Raw genomic sequence first — 11,838 nt, 5'->3', positions numbered from 1 at the left:
TTCACTCAAAACTATTTTAAAATGTTTGAATTTTCATATTCTAATTTAATATTTTGCCGTCGATAACCCGATATTAAATAAATTTGAGCTCAAGGTTGACTAAATCGGCGATTTTCCCGGAAATATATAGTCTTTTGTTGATTTTAGCACTTAGTGTACTATTACCAGCATCCGGTCATGTTTAAGCCCCCCATTGTTGAACGGTATCTGTCCTATACAGAAGAAATAAACACTCAGATTTATTACAAATCAGTGTTTATTTTTTCCACATTCGCTAGGCCATAAACATCCAATGCCGGGTCGAATCCTTTCCTGGTCTGTTAGGGGATTAGAGACGCTTGACTGATCACGCTTCGATAGATCAAGCGACATCAATACAGGTGAATACCCCGTATCGAAGCCAGTGATAAACAATTAAATAATGTTTATTTAGAAATTGCACTCTATGAAATTTACTTCATTTTTCATATTTTGATAATCAAAGAAATAATTTCTCAACCACCTGCGTGTTCAGCATAGTGTGATTACCTTCGCTATTAAAACTCTATTTATGGACAGCTTTGGTACCAAACATGAAATACAAGATTTATCGTAGCAATGTTAAAACCGCTTGGGTAACTTCTTGGACATAGGTGACAAAAGGTGTTCAATTAAAAAACTGTCCGTTGTTTGGACATGCAGCTTGGGTGTTCGTAAATCTCGTCCATACATACACCAATCAAACTGTCCTGTGTTATCAGCCGATTCGTGCACGGCATTTACCTCAGTGAATATTCTAAAATCCCTTGATGTGCACATGATTTTAGTGCCATCATTTAGCGTTGTAAATGAAATCTTCATGCATCATTATATTTTTTTATGTGGATTGCGTTTGAATTGTTCTCCGTGTTTATCGTTGGTGAGAAAAGTGTGTAAGTGTTGGGTATCGTGTGCGTTTTGTGTCTATAGTTTTGTTGTTTTTTGGGTGGAATTTTTTTTCTTGCGTTGTGTATTGTGTAATTAGAGAACTTAGTAAAAACGATGTTTTGTTATTTTTTTAATACGAATGTTGAATACGAACCGGAACGAGTTATTGAGAGAAATTTACATGAACGCATTGTTTTAAAGTTGAACAAAATGGCGGTCCAAACGAATGCAGAAAAAGCAACGTTTATCAAAACATCCTTATGTATCCTACACCAGAAATAAAGAAAAGGGATAAGAACATGAAGAATTACGGACGTTAAAGATAAGATATACATAAAACAAAGTATCATAGTCTTTTAAACAAAGAAACAGTAAAGATTTCACTGGGAACGTTTATTACGTTGCCCCCGGTATTACGTTATTTTATCGTGACAAAATGGAAAACGTAATAACAGGGTTCCACTGTATATTGTTACCTTTGAGTTTATTGTCAGCCCCAAAACACATCTGGTAAAATACATGGAAATTTCTCTCATTCTGGTTTTGCATCACAACACGAGACTACAAAACAACAAATATACACAAATCAGTTAAAAAATCAAAGTACTGAAAGTACTGGGAAAAAAACACAACAAATATACACAAATCAGTTAAAAAATCAAAGTACATGTACTGAAAGTAATGATAAAAAAAACCCAACAATTATACACAATTCAGTTAAATGTCTCAAAACAACAAATATACACAAATCAGTTAAATGTCTCAAAACAACAAATATACACAAATCAGTTAAAGGCCTAAAAAAAATATAAATAAAAACAAATTGCACCATGCATATACCTAATATGTATCATTGTCAGATTTCATGTGTTTGTGAAGAAGCAGTATGGTCGTTATAATGATCTGGTTTGCCAATACAACCTATCATTGGTTCAATTAATGCTATTTGACGTGTTTCATACCAATACGCAACTTCTGAGATATCAGCTCTTCTGTGATGGAAGTACATTTAGTATTCTGTTGAACGCTTGGGTGGGTACAAGATGTATACATATATTCTGGGATAGACCTTAATTTTTCATCTCACTTGCCCTTTGGGCAAGTGAACTCGAAGTTTTACTTGTCCGAATGAAAAACTTAGTTGTCTGAAATATTTTAGACTCTAAAAAGCCTGTCAACCAGTAATTCTAATTATCTTAATTATCTCTCTCTGTCAATTAATTGTCAATTGGTGATACAGTATGATCTACTAGAATGGGCCTTTGCTATAATCTAACGATTTGGTAAAGAAAACAACACTATATGAAGTTGGGTTTTACTTTCTAATTTTTCATATTCATCAAGCTTAACACAATTACTATAATAATCACATTTCCTACTAAAAATATCACTTAATTGCCCCATCGGGCAAGCGTGTATTGAGTTTCACTTGTCCGAACTGGGTTTTCACTTGCCTCGGGCAATCGGACAACCGTTAATGTCGATCCCTGACATTATAAACAACTATGTATAAGGATAAAAGTGTAACTTTCGTAAACTGACCATATCAAGAAAAATATTTGTTTGAATTAGGTCATTAAATTATTAAATATAAAATTATTTTTACTTCCACTTCTGTCCGAGTGATATCTTAATCAAAGAAAGATGGTGATATCGATTTTTGTTTGAGCTACTTTATTATTAAATACTCTTAAACTTACCAATATTGTGTTTCCCTGCAGTTTGGGTGGTTATATAATGCCTGATAATAGGCCTTTAAGCAATATATGAAAGAAGTGATAAGCATTTGTACCCACCATGTGTGGACGAAAATATCTTTTGGGTCTCACTGTGCGTAAGAGTTCCAAAAACTTGAAAGAACTATTGGGCAACTCGGAAATTGCATATTGTTAGGCTGTTCTTAGCACACTGATTTGACTATGGAATACTCCATTTAGCTGATCAAGATATAGGGCTCACTGCGGATTTGACCGGTTGACAGGGAATGCTTACTCCTCCTAGGCACCTAATCCCACCTCTGTTATCCAGGGGTCCGTGTTTGCCCAACTCTCCATTTTGTAATACTTATAGGAGTTATGAAATTGATCACTGTTTGATATCTTCCCCTTTCATGGCCATTAAATTAAAAATAAATTTCATTTTCGGATGTTAGTACTTCATGAAAAGTATGCCGGGATGAAGTGTTGCAACTCATACCTAGCATGTATTTTCAAATAATGAAATTTTTTCCTACATAAACATTTTATTTTTCATTTCTGTAAAATTCCCAGCAATAGAAATAGATGCACTATATAATAATTCATCATGATTCAATATACATGTATGCACATTATTCACAACTACTCAGGATTCACGAGGAAATGGCTATCATCACCATTTGTAGAGATATATGTATCAAAGGCAAAAATATTGGAAATGTAAATTATTAGACAAAAAATGGCATTGATACATGTAGGATATACACTAATACAGTTGGAACTCTCATTGTTCCAAAACATAAATTCCTAACACAAAAGCTGTCAATTTTTTATTTTCCTCGCTAGAATAAATTCATTTTGAGATGCAATACAAACAGATGTATTTTATGATAATGTCACAAATTGTAGTATAAATGTACATGTAATGAAAAAAAATAGGCTTGAAATGTTGCATGAATGACAGCTAGGTTACATTATTTTAATTTTCTCAGTGACGTAACAAACTTTTACCTTCTCTAGCAGAAAGTTTGATATTTTGCCTCCATCAGGTTCTCCTCCACGGCTGAACTGAATCTCCACATATTTACCCTAAAAACAGGAATCAAAGTACTGATAGTACTGATAAAACAGGAAAAAGTATAAAACTGATAAATCACGGCTGAACTGAATCTCCACATAATTACCCTAAAATCAGGAAAAAGTATCAACATTGACTTAACTATAACTAGTGGATCTGTGAAGACTATATAACTAGTGGATAAGGTTAAAAAAAATTTTTAGATTTTATTCTTGCATTCAGCACAGGCTGTGACAAAACACATGTGCTGTTATTTCATATGAATAACAAACAGAAAATTTTCTAATAATTGATTTTCATGAAGTCAACAATGATCAAACATTTTGAATGAGACTCAAAAATAAGACAAAAGCACATAAAAATGTGGTAAGAAATTGATCAGACTTATTACCACAAGTACTTACGAAGCGACTAGAATTATTATTGCGAACTGTCTTTGCATTTCCAAAAGCTTCTAATAAAGGATTGGACTCCAGTATAACATCTTTAACTCTCTGTAACATAAAGAATTCATCCACTACAAAAGCTATTTCGGATTCTGGTTGCTGAAACCACTTGAGAAGTTACTGGTACTATACTTTCCTTGCATAAGAATTTCTATCAATAGCTTCAGACAAGAGGCCCATGGGCCATGTTACTCAACTAAACAGTTGTATTTCCTTTTAAAACGTGTCCCATTGATGTTTCAACCATTTTTCGAAACATATTTTTACTCAATTTTTTCCCCCTCGATTTTCTCCACTAGGAAGGTGTCATATGGTCTTCATTTGCATAAACTTGATTGACGTTAATTAAAGTGTGCTTTATGCCAAATTTGGTTTAATCTGGCTATTAAGCAGCTTTTGAAAAGAAGTTGAAAATGTATAAATTTTTGGTATAGACAAATGAACATACTTCAATTAGAAAGCAGACTTGTGCTTTCTGCTCCAAAGATTTCTTATTTTACACGAGAACTAAATATTGTGAAATGTCTCATGGATGTTAAATCATGTGATCATGAATTCGCGAGTGGGTGATTGATCAAGAGTTTTAGCATGTATTTCAGCAATATGAAATTAAAAGTATGTAAATCTATTTCGTGAATTTATGTGATAATCATACATTCCTCGCACATATTTAGGGATCTACAGTATTTGAAATAAAGATCAGCTTTGTATGCTATAGAAAAGTACTAGTCTGACATCTAAGTAACACACAACCTGAGACTTGAAGATAAAAGTGTTGTTTGATTCCAGTGAAACAACATTTTGTTCAACAAATGTTGGATATTTACCTATTTTATGATCAGAGGTGATTATAGTAATTAAACTATGAATAACACTTTCAATAAAATCAAAACTGTTAATTCACACACTGACCTCCTCCACACAGTCCCACTCTACATATAAATAAACTTTGCTGAACTCGAATAACTTGTCCAGTTAGGTATTGTTACACCAAATGACCACCCTTCTAAGATCAATTTTTTATCTTAATCCTTCCAAACCTCACCCCTGTCATGACCTTTTCACTTTCCGTTTCTGCTCTGCATGAGTTTGCAATGATGTGACATATGATTTGGCAGATACAGCAGAAATTAGAATTTTTGATTGGGAATAGAATGAGAGTGGAAATATTCATATTATAACGACGCGAGTAATCATCTTGCACTCATCACACTACTGCATGTGTATGAATATAATCAAGCTTCCGAATCCACATGGTTTTGCCCCATTACCTGTTCGCCCTGAGTTGGTTCGTCCTCATTACCTGTTTGCCCTGAATGGATTCGCCCCTATTCCGTAGGTAAATGAATCCGATGTTTATCTAAGGCTACTGTGGTCATGCACATCTTGCAGGCAATGGAATTAAGGGGAAATACTTGCTAAATGCAAGTTAAAAATTGAAATTGCGAGTGAAAAATCACAAGTGGTCGCAATTTTATGCGAGTGAAAAATTTAAGTACATGCATGAGTATGTATACAACACTCAAATGTACCCTATAACCCTCACAGTGCATAAATGATATGTTGTCTGATAATTAAATGAATGAACTCTCAATCTTATTTTTATTATTGCACTTTATTTTCATGTAATTTGATGTAGAGACATGCTTGTTTTCTTAAATTCTTGTAAAAAGCAATCGATTGAAAAATGCTAGTAAAAACTCAATTTTGTTAGTTGGAAAAAAATCAACTGGCTAAATTTTGCTAGTAGTGAAAAAAATTAATTTCGATCGCTTATCTTGATGAGAATTTTGATTTTAAAGCGATAATAAACGACATTTTTGTTTGAATATGTGAGTGAGGAGGAAATTTGTCTGCATGTTGAATGCACATTTAAGGGCCGTGAAATATCACTGAAGTTGTAGGATTATTTTAGTAATACTCAGCCATGTTTTACTTTTACATCGTGATCATGGTGGGTTTTCTACCACACAGTTAAGGAAGAATATGCTACACCAGAGAAATTTGATATGGATGAAAATTGGAGGCTATATGTACAACATCATTTGAAAACTTTCAAATTTACTTTGTTTAGTCAAAATATGCAGTTTCAGTTGAAAGTAATTTGAAAAAAAAATTGAAAATCCCTGCTGGGCTCGAACTTGCAATCAACAGATTTGCAGTCGACATGCTAACCTACTAAGCTATTCAGTTAGGTATTTAAATTTAAAGACAAATATTACTGATATCTACATTTTCATTCATGTTTTAAAAGGAAGTTGGCCATTATGACAATGTAGTATTACACCTCCTTAACCAGGTCATAACACATTACCAACATCTAGGTTTTTTTAATGGTGCTGATTATAATTAATGTCCTAGCTTGCTTTGCTGCAAAGTGTCTGCCTTTTCTAATACTATGTTGTTGTGAAATTAGAATCTACATAGTAATTAGCTGTGCCTCTTTTTAAAAGAACAACTTAAGTTTGTACAACAAAATCTGTATTACTAGGAAAAATATTGTGATGTGAATTCTTGTGAATCCAATACATTTTTAAGAACCTTATTTCTAGAATGAATTGAAAAAGAATAATTTGCATTTTAAGTGTGTACTTGGATGATTTAATGTAATGACATTGATGCTCAAACTTTGAAAACCTTGTTCCACATTGACATAACTTGTCATCTTACATTTACAATATGTAGTTGTTTAAAATGAAAATAGTTAGATGTTTGCATGTTCGCACTTTGACACCAGCAACATTGTGATTCTTTGTATTATTACAATGAATACGGAATATCGGAACCATTATTTCGTCTCTGATTCTGTCGTGGTTTTAATATTTAGCATGCCCAACAAGATCACGTTTTCTGCGTTAACTTGGGCAACTTGGGGGGGGGGGGGAGTGTATTCTTCAGAACATGTACAAGTTCAAAACTTGCATTTTTATTATACCTCTCATCGTCATTATAATAAGTGACCAGCTAATAAATCAATCTTTGCATGTACTAAATAACAAATATTGTACATGTATATGATAATAACGTGATAAGTACGTCACATGTCAAGAAAACGGAATGGGGGGGGGGGGGGGGGGGGGGGGGGGAGAGCACTGTATGTACATATCTGGGGATCGATGCATAAATTGTGAGTATCTATATCATTTCATAGCGGTTGGTTGTTTTAATGACTTGACAAAATAAATCACATTAAGTAAATATCCACATATGCATACGTACATAGAGGATATAAACTTTTTATATCTTCGCTTTTAAACATCAGAAATTTAATCCAATAACTCATGTTTTTGGTACTAAGGCATTTACTTACAACATTCTGCAAAATAACTTACAAACCAGGTAGATATTATTGTATCAGAAATGAATCGTCTTCAGCCTTCACTATTTTGTATACAAGAGTTGCCTAAGTGATGCTTAATTTTCATACCTTCTTTTTCTGAAGAGTTCCAAAATTTTCTAGTTCCGATATCCCGTATTCCATAAACCGTCAAACCTTGGAGGTCTCGTTTTGCATTAACGTAATGTACCACTTTTTGTTTATAAATCATGTAGTTGTCAAAAATGAAATTGAATTATTTTAATGGACACACATCTTTGTAAATCTTCATTTTTCTAATTTTCTTTGTCAATTATTTAAATGATTTTGATTGCCAAACCTTGAAACCATTGAGTAAGCATTAATTGACATATTATATGTGCAGTTTTCTTCATGTAATTGTAAGAGATGAAGATATCTAAATGCTGTTTGATGTAATTACAGTGATCAGTTTTGTGCTAAACTTTCCTTAATTTTGATTGTTTTGGTTGCCAAACCTTGAAATCCTTGTGTGATAAACATTGACGTATTTAAGGGTTGTAAAAAATGAAGATATCTAAATGCTGTTTCATGTATATACAGTGATTAGTTTTGTGTCAAACTTTCTTTCATTTTGATGATTGTGATTGCCAAACCTTGAAATCCTTGTGCATGAATAGACAATGACGTATTTAATAGCAGTTTTCTTTACATTACATAATTTTGAACGATGAAGATATCTAAATGCTGCTTGATGTATATATACAGTGAGTTTTATTTATTTGCTGAACTTTTAAAAAGCAATACAATCTGTAACTGATGCTAAATAAATTGAAAAATAAGAGAACAAATAGAATAACATAATTGTGATTGAATATATATGAGCTCATTGAAACAGAGTGCATTTGAAGCCCGTCAAATCAGCAGAATATGTCGATTCATGAATCATTGTCATACTGACTGTCATTCCTGTTTCTAATCTTCCACGTGCATTGACTTCAAAGGTCAACAGTTTGGAAAAAAGCAGAAGAGAGGCACTGCACAAGTATCAGATTGGAAAACAATTCTTAATACAGTATGCCAATTTTATAGAAATTTAAGTTCTACTAGCTGTTCAAATACTATTTCCTCTGAAAAATTATCAGCATATATGTTGGCTAGTTTGTAAAGTTTTAATTCAGTTTGACGTAAAGTTTTAATTGGTAAAGTTTTGATTTGTAAAGTTTTAATTTGTATGCTATATTGATACATGTAGATATGATTAATGTTCTACTGAATTAAGAAACAAGTGCAATGAAGAGGTGGTAAACTTTCAAGTTTGCATTGACTATGCAGTGTAGTATGTCATCATAAAAACCCAACTTTCAGTACTTTGATTCTATTTTGTACTAAGTGAAGAATAGTTTCAAGGTTTACTAACATTCTGGAATATGATCCCATACAGTCCTGCCTGTATGAGCCCCTGCACTCTGGTCAAAGTTCAGATATATGGGATACTCACTTGCACCTTTCTTACATATATATGCTCACCAGCAAAAGAGGTTTTTGAAAGATTTAAAACAATTGTACAAATTCCTCTTATTAAAATAGCCTGATCTTCCAGCCTGAACCCAATCCAGTGGCAATGAACAGTTCAGTGCAGGACTTCATACTTATTATAACTACTTACGCCGGGAATTAAGTACACGGTTTTCCTTATCCAACATTATGCATGAGGGAAAATAGACAGTGACTGAATATCATAAGAAATATTTATAACTATATGTGTGGGGGAAATTTACATACTTATTACCTGACCACATAATTCGCGTAAAATTTAAATATTCCCCACGGCGAGGACAGCGGGACCACTGCGGGAGCACGGGATATGCAGGTATACCCGAGATATATCGCAGTAGCTCTATCCCATAGGGGAGCACAGAAAATACTGGATCCACATTGGCCGTACTGTAAATAACTATGTCTACTGTAATGTACCCAGTTTGTCTGCTACATGTAATGGGAGATTTTAAAAATTTAACATAATATCAATGTATGACTTGCGTGCACTTAAAACCCACATGAGGCCCAAACTCCTAATCCCCAGAACCAGGAATTTCTGCTGTTAAAAATAATCAAAATCAACAGAAGAGAGACAATGATGCACAGTAACAAACTGGACGGACTCTGGTGAGCTAAAAATAGGACGTAAAACAAAAAGGAAAATGGGGAAAGCATACGAACATTTCATTCTCAAAAAAAAATCCTTCAACTTTTCACAGTGGACGTAGGGATAGTCAAACTTTAACAGATCTAACAGCACATTCCAGGGTCTGTATGTGAATACAAGTTGAATAACTATTGAATACCAGTCAGAATCATCATACCTGGACTTTGGGACCGCCACCCGACACCTTGGCAATGAAACCCATGATGAATTTGGCAGCCACTGTTTTTCCAGCACCACTTTCACCGCTATGAAAAAATACAAAATAAGATTTAATTTTAATTCTTAAATCTATACACAGGTTCCTCAGAATGATTACTGAAATTCCCTGTCTTTATGCAAAACCAAACATACTAATGTTTCCAAACTGTTATTAAATATAAAACAGGTACCTCTTTATGAACCTCTTTATATATACTAATGATTCATCACTGTTATATATAAACAGGTACCTCTTTATATCTACTAATGATTCATCACTGTTACTTTATAAACAGGTACCTCTTTATGTATACTAATGATTCATCACTGTTACTATATAAACAGGTACCTCTTTATGTATACTAATGATTCATCACTGTTACTATATAAACAGGTACCTCTTTATATATACTAATGATTCATCACTGTTATATATAAACAGGTACCTCTTTATATATACTAATGATTCATCACTGTTACTTTATAAACAGGTACCTCTTTATGTATACTAATGATTCATCACTGTTACTATATAAACAGGTACCTCTTTATATATACTAATGATTCATCACTGTTACTTTATAAACAGGTACCTCTTTATGTATACTAATGACTCATCACTGTTACTATATAAACAGGTACCTCTTTATGTATACTAATGATTCATCACTGTTACTATATAAACAGGTACCTCTTTATATATACTAATGATTCATCACTGTTATTATATAAACAGGTACCTCTTTATGTACCTCTTTATATGTACACTAATGATTCATCACTGTTACTATATAAACAGGTACCTCTTTATATATACTAATGATTCATCACTGTTACTATATAAACAGGAACCTCTTTATATATACTAATGATTCATCACTGTTACTATATAAACAGGAACCTCTTTATATATACTAATGATTCATCACTGTTACTATATAAACAGGTACCTCTTTATATATACTAATGATTCATCACTGTTACTATATAAACAGGTACCTCTTTATGTATACTAATGATTCATCACTGTTACTATATAAACAGGTACCTCTTTATGAACCTCTTTATATATACTAATGATTCATCACTGTTACTATATAAACAGGTACCTCTTTATATATACTAATGATTCATCACTGTTACTATATAAACAGGTACCTCTTTATATATACTAATGATTCATCACTGTTATATATAAACAGGTACCTCTTTATGAACCTCTTTATGTATACTAATGATTCATCACTGTTACTATATAAACAGGTACCTCTTTATATATACTAATGATTCATCACTGTTACTATATAAACAGGTACCTCTTTATGTATACTAATGATTCATCACTGTTACTATATAAACAGGTACCTCTTTATGTATACTAATGATTCATCACTGTTACTATATAAACAGGTACCTCTTTATGTATACTAATGATTCATCACTGTTACTATATAAACAGGTACCTCTTTATATATACTAATGATTCATCACTGTTACTATATAAACAGGTACCTCTTTATATATACTAATGATTCATCACTGTTATTATATAAACAGGTACCTCTTTATATATACTAATGATTCATCACTGTTATATATAAACAGGTACCTCTTTATGTATACTAATGATTCATCACTGTTATATATAAACAGGTACCTCTTTATATCTACTAATGATTCATCACTGTTACTATATAAACAGGTACCTCTTTATGTATACTAATGATTCATCACTGTTACTATATAAACAGGTACCTCTTTATAATTATATACTAATGATTCATCACTGTTACTATATAAACAGGTACCTCTTTATATATACTAATGATTCATCACTGTTATTATATAAACAGGTACCTCTTTATGTATACTAATGATTCATCACTGTTACTATATAAACACGTACCTCTTTATGTATACTAATGATTCATCACTGTTATATATAAACAGGTACCTCTTTATGTATACTAATGATTCATCACTGTTACTATATAAACAGGTACCTCTTT

The 11,838-nt window shown here is 32.5% G+C and overlaps 1 protein-coding gene across 5 annotated transcripts in view; it reads right to left on the bottom strand.

Moving 5' to 3' along the window:
- LOC125649594 (unconventional myosin-Ie-like) overlaps positions 1-11,838 on the bottom strand; it is an 83,675-nt gene that overhangs the window by 36,272 nt on the left and 35,565 nt on the right. For all 5 annotated transcript variants that reach the window (XM_056167026.1, XM_056167025.1, XM_056167028.1 and 2 more), the window contains 4 exons: positions 9,789-9,876; positions 4,086-4,175; positions 3,615-3,692; positions 1,383-1,467 (listed from right to left, as the gene is read on the bottom strand). In XM_056167026.1, coding sequence (XP_056023001.1) covers positions 1,383-1,467; positions 3,615-3,692; positions 4,086-4,175; positions 9,789-9,876 — 341 coding nt within the window. The remainder of the gene's footprint in view (positions 1-1,382; positions 1,468-3,614; positions 3,693-4,085; positions 4,176-9,788; positions 9,877-11,838) is intronic.

This window comes from Ostrea edulis, chromosome 5, assembly GCF_947568905.1.
Source record: "Ostrea edulis chromosome 5, xbOstEdul1.1, whole genome shotgun sequence".
NCBI lineage: Eukaryota > Metazoa > Mollusca > Bivalvia > Ostreida > Ostreidae > Ostrea > Ostrea edulis.
Note: the sequence above shows the minus strand (reverse complement) of the source record. Positions and strands in the feature narration are given on the sequence as shown.